This window comes from Geotrypetes seraphini, chromosome 5, assembly GCF_902459505.1.
Source record: "Geotrypetes seraphini chromosome 5, aGeoSer1.1, whole genome shotgun sequence".
Lineage (NCBI taxonomy): Eukaryota > Metazoa > Chordata > Amphibia > Gymnophiona > Dermophiidae > Geotrypetes > Geotrypetes seraphini.
In genome coordinates this window covers 247,596,141-247,613,045 of record NC_047088.1, presented here as the reverse complement: position 1 = coordinate 247,613,045, position 16,905 = coordinate 247,596,141, and the positions used below count along the sequence as shown (strand labels likewise).

At 45.1% G+C, this 16,905-nt stretch overlaps 1 protein-coding gene across 1 annotated transcript in view; it reads right to left on the bottom strand.

Moving 5' to 3' along the window:
- The window catches only part of LOC117361273 (ropporin-1-like), a 50,764-nt gene extending 36,006 nt beyond the window's left edge, over positions 1–14,758 (bottom strand). Inside the window, exons 1-3 of the mRNA XM_033946389.1 lie at positions 14,643–14,758; positions 4,466–4,583; positions 209–370 (exon numbers count right to left, since the gene is read on the bottom strand). Coding sequence (XP_033802280.1) covers positions 209–370; positions 4,466–4,583; positions 14,643–14,758 — 396 coding nt within the window. The remainder of the gene's footprint in view (positions 1–208; positions 371–4,465; positions 4,584–14,642) is intronic.
- Between the last annotated feature and the right edge of the window lie 2,147 nt (positions 14,759–16,905).

Below are 16,905 nucleotides of genomic sequence, written 5' to 3'. Positions count from 1 at the left end.
CCATGACCCCTCAAACGCCAATACTCCCGACACTCCAGGCACCAACCCCACCAACCCCCCATACCTTTGGCTGTAAGGCTAGCAGGAGGGATGTCTTCCTGCCAGCCAGCAAGCCTGCCTCTTCACAGTGGTGGGCCTTCCCTTTCCCGGTGCGTCCTTTTCCTTAAGCTACAAAACTATAAAAATGAAATTTAAAAGAACAACTTACAACTCCCATAGAACTGCATGCCAGGGCTAAAAATTTCAGCCATTCGACGTCTTCAGCAAGATGTCCAACATTCATTATATTTTCAAATAAATCAACAGGAAGACCCATTAATCTCCACATTTGTAACAATTCACCAGATTCAATTGTCAGTTTGCCAGACATCTTGAAATAAATAACAATATACAGGTTAGTTTTTTCCATGCCTTGATTTTGATTAAAATGAACATAATACTTGCTGTAAGTAAATACAACTAATTGAACCCTGGTGATATCACTTAATCTGAGGACAAGCAGGACATGTCTTACCATAAATGGGTGATACATCTGAAGGAACCAGGTATGGATGCCACCCAGCGTTCTGACTTCCAGAAGCTATTGGCAGTCCCAAAACATGCATGCATGGGTGCCTTCCTGCCCACCTCAATTTTGCAGGACCAGTACTCTATCTTTTCATAGAGCTGAGCATATAGTATTTTGCTTAGTCTGATATGGAACCACTCTTGGGCATCTGATGTGGAAACTGAGGATCTCTTGGAGGAGTAATCCCTTGGTATGTCTTCTGACCTCTCCCCACCTCAGGAAAGGAGAGCATATCCCTCAGAAGAGCTCTTCTTTGTCTTCCTTTGGAGACAGATGACTAAGTCCGTCCCATTTAATTTGGTGGTTGAGAACTAGCCTAGTGTCAAGACATCGGATGTCCTTGATTATGATGCCTGTGAACAGCATCCTTCAGGCAATGAAGATGAGGATTTGGGAAGCCCTTCTCACTGTACAACCTATTCCTTAGAAGACAAATTTAATGTATTAAGTCCAGAAGACTCCCAGATTTGAGAAGCAACAGCTTATGCACCACTCCACGGTGGTCAGATTCACCCTCAAAAGGGATAAGAGTACCGTAACTCACTCTTTGGCATCCCCAAGGCGAGCTGCTAGGACTCTGGAATCTTTTAGGAGGAATGTTTTTCAAGGCTCAATGCTTATATCCTTTACATAGTCCTATAAGCTCTACATGAACAGAACTAGGTGCACAGTGTAACAGAATTTGTGAATGATCTGCCTGTAGAGTAGGTTGCACAGCAGAAGGAATGTTGAAAACACTGGGCTCAGGTAACCTAAGATGCTTTTGATGTAACAGAGAGTCTCCGCATTAGGTATTGGTATGTGTAGACTCAGCTGGCATCGGGCTGTTTTGCTGGCATACTGGATTACTGTGGTGCTGTTAGACTTCGAGTTTTGTGCTCCCCTGAAGATGCTCTGGCGAAACATGATACTCCTATAGGGAAGATTCTTGAAGTTGAACTGTTTGACTGTGTTTGAGAAGCATTTGGATTGCTCCGCGGGACAATTTATGTGCTGCAGTTTTAAATGACCCGAAGAGAAAAAGAATGGGACATGCTTCCTGTGAACAACAATGTTCAGATAAATGACATTTGAAATATTGGTCTGTGTAGGATGTTCTTTGCTTGAACTGCAATATATTAATTTACTTTTCTGCACTTTAAGAGATACCGTATTTTCACTCATATACCGTGCACCCGTGTAAAACGCGCACACGGGTATACCACGCGGGGAACACAAATTTATGTAATAAAATGTTAATATAGCGCGCACACACGTATACCGCGCATGCTAAAACCTCCTCCCGCCTACTCTGAACCGGCATCCTCCTCCCCGCTCGCGTCACCCCCCCCTCCCCCTCTGATCTGAGATAATCTGATCTGGCATTCCCCCTGCGAACCGGCATCCTCCCCCCCGCTCGCGTCACCCCCCCTCCCCCGCGATCCTACATCCCCCCCCAGCACCGCAAATACAACTCTTACCCGATTGGGCACCGGCACCAGCACCGGCACCAGCACCAATTTTTTTTTTACATTCTGATCCGGCATTCCCCCTGCGAACCAGCATCCTCCCCCCCCGCCCCCGCGATCCTACATCCCCCCAGCACCGCAAATACAACTCTTACCCGATTGGGCACCGGCACCAGCACCAATGCACAGCATGTGCCAGTGCCAGTGCCCGAAGATCCTCCCTCGTTGGTTTGGGCTGGGCTGGGCCGGGTGGTGTGAGAGAGATCCTCCTTCTTCCTCTGCCGGGCTGGACTAGGCTTTGAGCATTTGCGCATGCTCAAAGCCTTCTGGTCTCGCTCTCTCCAAGATTATCTCGGAGAGAGCGAGACCAGAAGGCTTTGAGCATGCGCAAATGTTCAAAGCCTAGTCCAGCCCGGCAGAGGAAGAAGGAGGATCTCTCTCGCACCGCCCGGCCCAGTCCAAACCAACGAGGGAGGATCTTCGGGCACTGGCACTGGCATATGCTGTGCATTGGTGCTGGTGCCGGTGCCCAATCGGGTAAGAGTTGTATTTGCGGTGCTGGGGGGATGTAGGATCGCGGGGGCGGGGGGGGGAGGATGCTGGTTCGCAGGGGGAATGCCGGATCAGAATGTAAAAAAAAAATTGTAAAACGCACTCACACGTATATCGCGCATGGTTATGCATGGTTTGTAAAATCATGTATAACGCGCGCGTTATATGCGTGAAAATACGGTAATTGAATTGCCTGCTTTTTCTTATACATATGCAGAGAGTACATCAGGACTTTATTTAGTTTGCAGCGGAGAAGATTGAAGCCAGTACTTTTCATCAATGTTTAGGGTCCTTTATGAACTTCTTTCCTGCTGTATGGGAGGAACTGATAATATGATGCTTATAGTTTTGTGGGAGTGGAGTGTTTTTTTCAGAGCAGTGAATGAATAATGGCCTGAGCTTGTGTTCTTAATAGCAGAGCTACAATGAATTACTAAGGTCTTTTTTCTCCACTCTGATGAAAGGATTGAATGATATTGTTCCCCTATAGCAGAAGAGAGTAGGTTTTGTGTTTGATATTCATGATGGACTACTACTCTATAATGTATAAAATTTTTCTATTGAAGGTAATTGAAATCACTCATTATACTTTAGCCCAGTTTCCAAGCTTTCCTAATCTCTGAAAAATTTCTTCCTCTGTCTACTCATTCTGTCCCAGGGGACACTGGCTGGCACCCTATCTGTATATTTCTTCTCTTTATATATTGAATATCTATTCATATGGATTCCATACTGCTATTTGTCATGCAAAATGTTTATTTCATTTAATTCAATTCCCTCTTTAACATATAGTGCAACCCCCCTCCAATTTGATCTACTCTATCCTTGCACTATAATTTGTACCCAAGTAATATAGTGTCCCATTGGTAGTCCTCCTTCCACCAGGTCTCTGAGATGCCTATTATATCTACCTCATCATTCAGTGCTATATACTCTAACTTTTTTGTAGGCTTCTAGCATTTGTATACAGGCACTTCAAATTGTGTGTTTTCCTTGTATCTACAGCCTGCTAAGAAGATGATAAGGATAATTTGAGTCCTTCTTACACTCCTGCTGATCTGCTTTGTCAGTAGAAATTGGCAAGTTCAGGGCTGTGCTACTGCTTATATTTGCGATGATATCACTGTTAGTGCCCTCTGCTGCCATCTACTGGTTGGGGGTAAAATAAATCATTTGGACTGGTCTAGCAGGACTTAAGGAAAGGAAATTAACAGGTAAAAACAAAATTCACCCTAAAGGCTACTTGAAAGAATAAGGGCTCCTTTTACGAAAGTGCGTTAGGGCCTTAACGCGTGGAATAGCGCGCAATAAAATGCCACATGCGCTAGCCGCTACTGCCTCCTCTTGAGTATGGGGTAGTTTTTCGGCTAGCATATGTTAATCCGGTGCGTGCGCTAAAAACGCTAGCGCACCTTCGTAAAAGGAGCCCTAAATCTAGAGAATATGTATGATGTGTAATGGTGTGTCTCATGTTTTGCAACTATCTTCCTGTTTTATTGTACTTTTAAAATGATTATTTGGTTTCATGAAGGTATGAAATCTTTCTTCTTCAGATTGCAATTTGAATGTAACTTTGCTGCTGATTTTTGTTTTATGTTTTAGTTGATTTGTATACCTTTGTGTTTTGTCTTATGATGGATGGTGTTTGTGGTAATGTTGCATTACAAATATTTGCTTACAAATATTAATGATGAGAGAGCTTTAAATACATATGTGTTTAAAATATATAGTATATTCTCTTAGGCATAGGAGTTGTCCAGATGAAGAAAGCAACAGCACAATGCCCGAAAGGTCAGTCAAGCAAATCAGACAATTGCTATAACAAACTATATACAATGTAAGCAGATTTGCATCCATTTCAGTTTAAATATGCATTTTCAAAAATGTTGACTCTTACTTTTGTGTGTAAGATCTTTAAGAGCTCTGGAGTCAACACAACCCAATTTGATAGAGACATCCTTTCTTGTCGCTCCTTTATTGGTAGTGGCTCTCCATTTTGTAAAGCAGTAAAATACCTGAAAAAGAAAAAAAAAATAGTTATACCTTTCCTAATTGCTAAAAATACAAATATTTTTCTGAAAGTTTCTCTGGGCCCAGTTCAACAAAGAGTTGAATCAAACTTCTATTATTTCTGTATATTTCCAGCTCAAAGGAAATACACATCCCCCCCCAAAAAAAGATTAAGCTTGGCCAATCTGATTGATTGATTTTGACTTTTTGAAATATTTATATCCCTTTGCATAGCAACACTGGGGTCTATTTTCAGACTGGGTGGTCCATGATATTTTTGAAACATTTAGAGGGCAATTCTATAACTTGGCACCTCTGGCTAAGTATGCTAATGCCACATGCTGAGCACCAGTTCGATAACAGCATCTGTGCACTATTATAGAATACTAGTCTTTAAGCCCGTTACATTAACAGGCTTACAAGGGCATTATAATGTGTCTGTCTGTCTGTCTCCTTGGCCGCTGTCTGACTGACTCTTTTTTTCTTTGTCTCTCTCTCATTGGCCTCTGGCTGTCTGTAGCTCTCTGGCCCCCTGTCTATCTATCTAATTCTTTCTGTCTGTGTCTCTCCCTGGCCCCCTGTCTGTCTTTCTTTCTTTCTCGCTCCTTGTGCTGTCTGTCTGTCTCATTGGGCCCCCTGTGTTTCTCCCTAGCCCCTTGTCTGTCTGTCTATCTTTCTGTCAGTCTCTGTCTTTCTTCCTGGTCCTCTGCCTATCTCTCTCTGGCCCCCCGAGCAAACCAAGATTGCTTACTGCCCCCCAGCACACCCCTCCCCCGAAAGCAGCCCCTTTTCCCTCTCCCCCTCCATTTCCCTGTGCAGCAGTAGCAGCCGAATGCCTCGCAGTACCTGCACCCTGTCCGTTTCATCCAGACACCCTCCTGCCACTGCTTTCACCACCGCTCAAACCGCCGCACGCACCGCAAATGGAATGCAGCACGGAAGCACACAGCAATGTGGCAGGGAACACGGCTTCCTAAGTGCGCATGCGCGCTTAGGGTTTTATTATAGAGGACTAGTGTAAATTCAGATTGGTGCACACATGTAAGCCAAGTCAAAGGTGGTTGGAAATGGGTGTGCCAAAGTAAGCCATATTAGGGTGGTCCCCCCAAAATTAATTAATACATTTCATTTGTCTACAAGGCTAATTTTATTCCTTTAAATAAAAATTAAAAACACACAAAATTTTACTTAAAGTTTAGGGGTCACCCCACCTCATTGTTTTTTCAAACTACCACTAAGCTTAACAGTATATTGTAATTCTTGTGTTCTTGACAAATAATCAATGGTCTGTGACATAAGAGGCCGCCCTTGATGCAGAAGGAAACTTTGTTCGGTGACTGGCCATTAGCCAAAGAACAATTGGCTTCTTCATCCTTTGCCATAGTATCATTGTAACTTTCAATGAAGCTTATCCCTCATTCTGCTGCACCTTTAACAAGTCAGTTGGATGCCTGATTCCAAAGTTCACTGAAAAGCGGATCATCAGTCCACTCTGTGGGATGTTTCTTCAAGAATATTTTCACTTTTGTTGATCCTCCTTCAACAACTGTGTTCTCTGTGTTACAAGACTTTCAAAGATCACAGGCTCTGTTTCATCTGTACACATGAGATGTCGTGGAATGTCTTGCAATGGTGGATGCTCTAAGTTTTGTACTAGAGAATGACACGGTGAAAAAATTGGTCCCCGTCACCGCCCCGTCCCCGTCTCACCATCCCCGTCACCGCCCCGTCCCCGTCTCACCATCCCCGTCACCGCCCCGTCCCCGTCTCACCATCCTCTTCACCGCCCCGTCACCGCCACTGCCACCCCATTCACCGCCCCGTCACCGCCACTGCAATCCCATTCACTTTTCTTTATTTACGTATAAAGGAAACATTCTTTAAAACTTTAAAACTTAGTTAAATATTAGTTAATAACTATACAAAAACAAAACACGCAGAGAAAAAATTAATTAATATAAATTCTCAAAACTGACACATTTTGATCACTAAATTTAAAATAGTTATTTTTCATACAGTTTTTCAATCACTAATCTTCCACCACCCCTGGGGCTAGCAATGCAAAAACAAACACGACATGTACTTTAAATGCTTACGGCTGCAAGTCTCCCCTCCCCCCAGCGATCACGGCAGGAGGGCACCCAACCCCTCCTGTAGACCCCCCCAACGGCCCTCCCGACAATCGCAGCAGAAGGGTACCCAACCCCTCCTGCCGGTCCTCCCAATGGCCTCCCCTAAGATCGCCGGCAGGAGGGTACCCAACCCCTCCTGCTGGACCCCCCCCCCAACGAACCCTCCCACCCCGGAACCCCCTTAGTCTTACTTTCCAAGTTGGACCGGACGGCTCCTCACACGTATGGCCAGCAGGCTTGCCTCCGTCCAAATGAGGCGGGCCCGCCCCTACCCTGCCCAACCCACAGGATCCTAGGGCCTGATTGGTCTAGGCACCTAAAGCCACTCCCGCTATAGGAGGGGCCTTAGGTGCTTGGGCCAATCAGGCCCTAGGATCCTGTGGGTTAGGCAGGGGAGGGGAGGGGCGGGCCCGCCTCATTTGGACGGAGGCAGGCCTGCTGGCCAGACGAGCGAGGAGCTGTCCGGTCCAACTTGGAAAGTAAGACTAAGGGTGGTGTTTCGGGATGGCGGGGTTTGTTGGGGGAGGGACCGGCAGGAGGGGTTGGGCACCCTCCTATTGGCGATATAGGGGGCTGTTGGGGGTGCCGGCAGGAGGGGTTGGGCACCCTCCTACCAGTGAGGGCGATCGTCGGGGGGGGGGGGCGGGTTCTATTGGCAGGAAGGGTTGATCTGACAAATGAGGAGCACGATGAAAACACAGGTAAATTGCGGTTCCTAGAGGGGGGGACATTGGCCTGTGGGGACAAATCTATTCACCGTTTTTGCGGTCGGTGAAAGGATTTGTCCCCGCGTCTGCGGCGATTTGCTAATGAGGTCACCATAACCCGCAGCCAAACCGCAGCCACGCAGCGGTTCGCTGCGGGGATCGCTCCCCGTGTCATTCTCTATTTTGTACCATTCATATCTTTGTTTCTGGTGTGATTCTGTCATCAAAATAGAAAAGTGCTGCTAGGTACTCTGACAGAAACCAAAATCCACAGGAGATGTCAAGATATTCTTAGGTGTTTTTGTCAATGATGCAGTACTAGCAATCTCAGTAGACACTGATTTCATAGGTTGGTATTCATCTTCACTTTCAAACTTGCCTGATGATGTTGAAGAAACTTCAGATGTTATATGGGTAACTGCTTTGGTCTGCCTTTCCTGATACCTCGCTTTTGTCATGACTTATTTTCCTTGCCTCTTTCTGTATTCTTTTGCAGTTGTTTGAAGGTCAGCTCCACTCATACAGCAAGAAAACATGTTATGCCTTTACTTCTGTAGGAATTCTTGATCTTCATTTTTAAATTCAGTCATAACATCTTTTTCCAGTGCAATAGGTGAGACATTCTAGACCAGGGGTCTCAAGGTCCCACCTTGAGGGCCGCAATCCAGTCGGGTTTTCAGGATTTCCCAAATGAATATGCATGAGATCTATGTGCATGCACTGCTTTCGATGCATATTCATTGGAGAAATCCTGAAAACCCGACTGGATTGTGGCCCTCAAGGAGGGACTTTGAGATCCCTGTTATTTCCCACTACTCGCATGGTCTGCAGAAGAAATCCATTTCAGGTTTTTCACTCTGCCTCTAGTGTACTTCACAGGCTAGTTTAGCGCTCTCTAGCAGTTTTTTTCTTCTGCACGCATGTAGATTCTGCTCTTCACATTTTATTCTTTTAATTCAAAGTAGTTTTGTCCCTTTCGCGGGTATTTTTGCGTTTAAAATGGATTTGAAGCTCTGCCTGCTCGAGAATTCACAGACTTCGGTCTATAGCTAACAGGCCGATCCCTTCAGGGTACCTGTTAGCCAGTCAGCTTAGTCTTCCTTGGAGCTCAGGGCCGTCCCTGACCTAGTCTCATTCCCTGTTAAGTGGGGGGTCGAGCGCAGACTGTAGCGCTTAAGGGGCTCAGTAGTGTTCCACAGCGCTCTGGCTGCATTTTCACGCCTTCGCCCGTCCAGGTGCACATCCAGTAGTCCGCAGGGATGGAGGCATAGTCAAACAGAGGAGTTTGACTAGCAGCCCAAAGATCAACTTGAAGGATAAATTTCCAGCAGTGTAGCAATGAATTCTAAACCAGCCATTGAAAGGGCTGGGAGCAGCTGTTTGGCCAGGTCCTTCAGAGGATTGCAACTCACCTCGGCTGCATCATTCTGGTGGTGCCTGATTTCCATGAAAGGCTGGGGTGCGCAGATCTGATGCGGCTGAGTGTCTTTCCTGACCTTCTCACCCAGGCCCGGTTGCCTTGAATGATCTGAGTCCTTATTCTCGTATGGCTTAGCAGCTTGAGCACGCAGTTAAAAAAAAAAAAAGGACACATTAAGGCTATTTGGAGCTTGTCATAGCTAAAGCTTCGTAGGTCTAACCAGTCATCCTAGGTGTCAGCTTACACTACGGTGTAGAAGACCTTTAGGGCACTGGAGTGCCTGAGAGCAGGTGGACCCTTATTGAACTCAGGTGTCGTGGTTCATTTCTTTCTCCAAGCGGGTCTGGATAAAGGCTTCACGGTGGTGTCTCTGCGGATCCTGGTGGCCGGTCTCTCTGTTTTTACGTCCCAGGATTGGCAGTTCTCTTTGGAGTTGCATCTGGATGTTGCTCGGTTTTGCAAAAATATCTTCGGGTCTGGCCGCCTGTTACGAATCCGTTCCTGGTCTGGGACCTTAATGTGGTGCTGTCTGGCTTTGCCAGGGCTTCTTTTAAACTGCTGAGAGATGCTTTTCTCCATGATTTAACTCTCCAGACTGGTTTTTCTGGTCGTTCTTTCTTGGGACTGTAGAGTTTCCAAATGTCAGGCGTTGTCATGTCGACACCCTTTGCTCAGAGTTCCTAGAGTGGACAGTTCCTTTTGTGCTGAAGGTTGGTTTCAGTTTTCCCTGTCCATCCGGAAGTATGTTTTCTGGTTGTTCAGCTGACGGGTTCTAATCTCAAGATTGTCTGCTAAAGAACTTGGACATGCGCAGGGTGCTCCTGCATTATTGGCGAGTCTCTCAAAAGTTTTGTTTTCTGACTACCTGTGGTGGTGGCTCATTTTATTCTGTGGGGTTCTCCTGCTTCTAAGGCTATGATCTCTAGATGGATCTGTAGACCCATTTAGTCCATTTACATTCTTGTGGGGCGACTGTCCCCTATTTATGTTAAGGCACTTTCTGCCAGGAGTGTAGCTTCTTCATGGACGGAAGCTAGATCTGTTTCTCCTGAGGAGATTTGTAGGACGGCGACGTGGTCTTCTTTCACACGCTTGCCAATTTCTACAGAGTGGATGTTGCTGCCAGACAGGACTCTGCCATTTGGGTCCTCGGTCTTAAGGGCCAGCACAGTAAGCCCACTCTAGCTTTCTTGAGGGTCTGCTTTTGTATGTCCTTATGGTCTAGAGCAGTGGTCTCAAACTCAAACCCTTTGCAGGGCCACATTTTGGATTTGTAGGTACTTGGAGGGCCTCAGAAAAAATAGTTAGTCTTTTTAAAGAAATGACAATTTTGCATGAGGTAAAACTCTTTATAGTTTATAAATCTTTCCTTTTTCTAAGTCTTAATAATAATATTGCCATTTATAGCTAAAGAGACATATGATCAAGAAACTTTTATTTAACTTTTGTGATTATGATAAACATACCGAGGGCCTCAAAATAGTACCTGGTGGGCCACATGTGGTCCCCGGGCCACGAGTTTGAGACCACTGGTCTAGAATGTCTCACCTATCTACTGGAAAAGATCTTACAAGGGTAAGTACATAATCTCCTTTTTTGAAATATCAAACAACTGTTTGAGTTCATTTTTAAAGATTTCTTCATTCTGTCTAACACCTTCTCGTTGATGAGTTCTGTGTTTCTTTAGGGACATATACTCTTCGTATAGTTTCTTCAACTTCCTAACTCAAGAGTCTATGCATTGTGTTGGTAACCTGGCTCGTTCCTATATCGCCATCGCCGACTCACACATCAACTTATAGCTTTCCGGTAAAGGTTTTCCTTCATCATAGTGATGAAAATTGACCAGTCAAAAAGCATCTAGTCCAGTTCACAGCTAACAGACTGACTTCTCAAGGAGCCAGTTTTCAGGTTCAGATCGCAGACTAGACAATGCCATACAAACTAACTATGCACAATCATCTGCATACACAACATACAAGCAAACAGTGCATGCTGGGGTGACCTCTAAAATATTGTCTAATCAAGCTGAAATTTTACATAATACCAAGTGGACAAAAACAAGCCTTGTTGAGATAAGATTTGACAAGATTGAGTTTTTTGCATACTACTGTGGACCACCCTAATGCCAAACAACATGTGTAACATAGTGTTCCATAAGTTATGCACATAAGTTGGAGATGCCCTCCCCCTCCCATGCCCTGCCCACATTCTCTGCCCCACCTTGCAGTTATCTACTAGGGCGGTTGCACACTGTGGTATAGAATAGCTCATACATGCATAAGTGCCAATTTTCTCATCACATATGTGTGCAAGCTGCACATAATTGCAAGTGCCCAGTTATAGACTTGCCCTTCTAGTGGCGTTGAATATATGTTAATATACTGACTGCTGGGGACTATGGGGAAATTCTACTACTGGGTTTCTCCATTTAAGCACCCTGAGGATTAATGAAGATTAATGAATACCATGTTTGTTCTATATTTTATGTTCCACTTGTTTAAAAATTTCAATAAAAATATTTGAAATAAAAAAAATGAGGTAATAATCTAATTTTTCCATGTTATAATGCCCTTGTATTACTCTGTGGTATGGCCGCACCTTGAATTCTGTGTGCAATTCTGGTCGCCGTATCAAAAAAGATATAGTGGAGTTAGAAAAGGTACAGAGAAGGGCAATGAAAATGATAAAAAGGATGGGACGACTTCCCTATGAGGAAAGGCTAAAGCAGCTAAGGCAAAGAAAAGGCTCAGGGGAGATACAATCCTATATAATAAAAGGCTAACTCGCGCATGCGCACTCCTATTTGCGTGTTCCGTGCGCTGTAGGTCTGTGGTCGCAGGAGTGCGCATGCATGAGTCCCCAGCCTTCTTCCCAGCACCTACCTTGGCTGTCAGCAGCGGCGCCTCATCTCCTGTGGGGACCTCATGTGTGCTGTGTCCGTCCGTGGCTGCGGCTTGAGGCGTATGTGCAAGTTAGGTGCATCGGGCGACAGGAGCAGCGCTGGCGGCGGATGACGGGAGGAGGGCTCATGGTCCTGCCGCCGCTGCCGCTCCTGTTCATAGCGGCCTGCACGTCACCGACTCCCCCCCTTCCCGCAACAACCACTACTGCTCCTGTTCAAAGCGGCCTGCTGAGGTTCGCGGCCGGCTGTAACGAACCTCGCAGGCCGCTCTCCACATGGTAACACGATCCCTCTGACGCGATCGCTTCAGAGGGAACAAGCTACTGAGGTGGATAGCGGCCTGCGAGGTTCGCTACAGCCGGCCGTGAACATGAGCAGGCTGCTTTGAACAGGAGCGGCAGCGGTGGCAGGAACCATGGATGGAGTGAGGGGAAGAGGAAAAAGAAGGGCCATGGAGCAGGCAGGAAAGGGGGCTGTTTTGGTGGGAGGGTTGTGCTGAGTGCAGACAGCAATCATGGGGGGGGGAAACAGAAAGGGGCCATGGAGCAGGTAGGCATTGCAGAACAGGGGGAGAGGGAAAGGGGGCTGCTTTGGGGGGAGAGGTGTGCTGGGGGCAGACAGCAATCAGGTTGGGGAGGAACAGAAGGGGGACATGGAGCAGGTGGGCATTGCAGAACAGGGGGAGAGGGAAAGGGGGCTGCTTTGGCAAGCAGGGGGGACAGGGAGACAGAAAGACGGACAGACAGGGGACCAGGGAGAGACACAGACACAAAGAATGACAGAAGACAGCGTCCAAGGAAAGAGAGACAAATAAAAAAAAAACAGATATACAGACATCTACTATGGGCGGTGGGAGGAAGGCAGTGCGGAGCGCTGCTGGCAGTGGCTGCCGGGAGGAGAGCTTCGAGCGGCAGAAGACTGTCCCCAAAGCCCCTGCGGAGAGTCGGCCCAACCTCTCCTTCCTCACCGACGCCGAAGAAGCTGCAGCTTGGGCAGTCGGGGCCTCCCCCGCCGCGCCAAATACACCTAGGCCCTGCTCCCTCTCACGCTCTGAGCACTCACGATTGGCTGAAGGGTGTCGTGCAGGTGCTGCAGATACAGGGGGCTGCTTTTGTTGGAGAGGTGTGATGGGGGGCAGACAGCTTTGCTCGGAGGGGGGGGGAGACAAGGGGGCCATGGAAAGACAGTCAGGGAGAGGGAAAGGGGGCTACTATGGGGGGAAAGGTGTGCTGGAGGGCAGACAGCTTTGCTCTGCGGGGGAAGACAGAAGGGGGCCATGGAGAGATAGGGAGAGGGGAAGGGGTATGCTGGGGGCAGATGGGAATGACACAAGGACACAGACACGAAGAATGACACACAAGAGGTCAGAGAGACAGACAGAAAGGAAGACAGACAGCCAGCGTCCAAGGAGAGAGAAACAAATAAACACAGACAGACAGACAGCGGCCAAGGGGAGAGAGAGAAAGAAAGAAAGACAGACTCACACATCTATTCTAGCACCCGTTAATGTAACGGGCTTAAAGACTAGTAGAGGTCTATAAAATACTGAGTGGAGTGAAAAGAATAGATGTGAATCGCTTGTTTACTCTTTCCAAAAATACTATCACTAAGGGCATGCGTTATATGTTGTGTGAAGAAATATTTTCTCTGGTTTGTTTTAAATCTACTATTTAGTAGCTTCAAGTAGTAGATTTAAAACCAGAGAAAATATTTCTTCACACAACATTTAATTAAACTGTGGAAATCATTGCCAGAGAATGTGGTGAAATCAGTTAGCTTAGTAGGGTTTAAAAAATCCCCTTCCTAAGGTCAGGACAGGACTATAACAGCAGTATACTTTACTGACCTGAGGAAGGAAGTTTTGGCTTCTGAAATCTAATTGAAAAATGGATTAGTCCAATAAAATGGTATTATCTTATTTTCCATTTTTGTTTTATTGTTATTTGCTAATTTATAATGTAATTTGTTATTTCTCAGTTTTTTCAAATGTATATCTGCTATCTTTATATTTTGCACAATATTAGGGGACCTGAATCACTGTTTCTGTGGTGTTGCATTGTATGCAGTCTGGCTTCTTGGTGGTTCAGTTTAACTTTTGTCTACATATTTCTATTTTTAGTTTTCTAATTACTTATTCCATTCAGGGCAAGGGTATTTATGTGATCTATGTATATGAAAGACATGGTTTGCTGTTAGCACTGTGCAGGACTGATCTGTACTAATCTAGCTTGTTTAGTTTTACAATGGGTGTATTGATGTTCTAATTCTCACTGCAGTGTGTAAGATGCTGCTCTTGTGCGAGTTGTGGATTATTACTAAAAATCATGTTTTTCAAATAGAGAAAGGGGGTATTAAAAAAATAATCGGTCCCGGGTGTCACATATACTAGGTACGCCAGTGAGAACTAGCGCTATGATTAAACAGAGAGCTGGGTCTCTCCATTCATGCCACAGAGAGCAGGGCCATAGCAAGCTATGTGTAGCTATACAGTGCGAAGGAAGCTGTCCATTGGTTTCCCTGGCACTGATGTCACCAAAGTGGGCGGGGCAGAAGCACATTGCATCACTTGAGGGCACAGGGTGTCTTTGGGGTTTGTGATGCTCCTTACAGACAGAGCTGGTTTTCAGATTTTCTACAATGAATATTCATCAGATTATATTTGCACTGTTTGGTTTAATAACAAGGCTAATTTACGTAGCTTGCTTATCCTAAAAACCATACCTATTTGTGGCCAAGGATCAGAGCTGAAAGCTTTTAATAGAGGGTGATAAATATAGCTATATTACTTTTATTAAAAAAAAAGCACCTTGAGTCCAGTATTCAGTGGGACAGGCAATGCGTAACTTTAAATGAATATTTCCTGGTAAGACGGAGGCATTGAGCAGAAAAAGCAAACTTACCGAGCAGACCATTGAAGCACATCTGGAGGCTGAGTTTTAATTGCAGCTTTAGTAAATTGTTTTAACATTTCCGGCAATTCAAGTGGGATGGCCATTTGTTTTTCAAGTTTTGACATTCCAGATAACCCTAAAGAAATAACAGATCATTCAAGGTTATTCTGCTGTACGAAACTGATGTGTAAAATACTTGGAGTGCTGCTGGAGTTATTTTTTCTTAGAACATTATTGGTTAACCCTGTCCACACAACAGGTCCTCTTGAGCAGCATCACTATCCATGCCCTCTTCAAATGAAATTGTACGATGCGAGCCTTCTCAGAAGTAGCACCCATGCTCTGGAATGTACTCCCAGAGGGGCTACATCTAACTCCAGGCTACCTCTGCTTTAGGAAGCAGGTGAAAACCTGGCTCGTCATCCAAGCCTTTAATACATAGGGTGAACGACTCGTTCTCCACCAGGACTAATTTGCTACACACACGAGTTCATTATGGGCTCCTTTTACGAAGGCGCGTTAGGGCCTTAACGCGTGGAATAGCGCAGACTAAAATGCCACGCGCGCTAGCCACTACCGCCTCCTCTTGAGCAGGCGGTAGTTTTTCGGCTAATCCGGTGCGTGCGCTAAAAACGCTAGCACACCTTCGTAAAAGGAGCCCTATATCTTGGTCCAGGACTAACTTGCGGCATACACCAGTTCATTATATCTTGTTTAACTATATAAAACAACTTGCCTTGAGTTTAGCCTCCCATCTGTTTATCCCAACTCACTCTGTACCACCCATCCTGTCCACATCTAATAGCTACACTTGGCCCCTCGGCTATATGATAAGCTGTATTGTGGAAAAGCAATAGTGTCGTATCGGTGTTACTTGAATGTTCTGATGTCTGCTTATTAGGTGTTTCATAAGTATTATGCTGACACTGTATTATATCGCTGTTATTTGAATTCCAGTGCTATTATATTTTTTTGAAACTTTCATGATAGTCCTTTATTAAGTTTCATTTTGCTGATTTTGAGTTTACCTCGTTCATTTGAATTTGTTTATATTTGTTTTTTTTACTGCTGTTAACAAAATTGTAAGACTTATGTTGAATTGTACTTCCTGAACACTGCCTTGGATGAATCTCTTCATAAAGGTGGCTAATAAATCCCAATATTTATTTATAGTATTTATATATCACTTATAACCTAAGTACTCAAGCATTTTTCCCTATCTGCCCTGGTGGGCTCATACTCTACCTAATGTACCTGGGGCAATAGGGGGTTAAGTGATTTGCCAGGGTCACAAGGAGCAGCATGGGATTTGAACCCACACCCTCAAGGTGCTAAGGCTGTAGCTCAAACCACTGTGCCACACACTCCCTCCAATAAATAGATAAACAGCAACAGACTGAAAAAACATGTAGGACAGGGTTCAAATTCCACTTTTCCCATGGATTTTTTAAATGATTGTGAACAGTTCACTTCACCCTCCATTACCTCAGAAATACTCTTTGGCCCAGATGTGTAATAAAAAAACTCATTACACATTTTCATTACACATCTGGGATGGGATGGGGGGTAGGGTAGGGAAAGGTAATGAAAATATAGATATTAATTCTTCATATTAAAGATGTTTAATATTGTCACTATTAATAATTGATGGAAAGGGGTTGGATATAGCTATGATTCTATAATATTATTGTTTGAGATAGTGTATTCTTTGTTATATTTTGTTATTTTCAATCTAAATGTATTACACTATTGTAACTAAATAAAATAATAAAAATGTAAAAAAAGAAATACTCTTTGGCCCCTATTTACTAAGCATTTTTTTTCATAGACACAAAATGGGGGAAAACATCTAGGGGGGGTGTCAATATTAAGTGTGGTTTAAGCAAGCAGGAGAACCATTCTGAGTGAATGAGCTGCCGATATCAAGTGGCATTAAGTGGGCCCAAAAAATGGCAGCAAAAAAAAGTCCTGTGGCAGAGGATCCTGTAGGCACATGGGTACCAGAAATATTCAGTGTTGGTGCCAGTTGAGCAAAGTGGGCAGAAAGGACCACACCAAAAAATATTCCTAATTTTGCCTGCTTAGCTGTGTGAATTGGCCAGCCTCTTCATAACTTCCAGTACCAGTCTATAGTTGATCTCTCCATTCCGCTGCCTCCCCCCATATGCCCAGTCCCCCTCCCAAATTCCTCACCCTGCAAAAGGCCCCTTCTACTACCACCTAAGGCCCATCTGGAGATCTAGTGGTGGTCAGTGCAGGAGGGAATTCTACT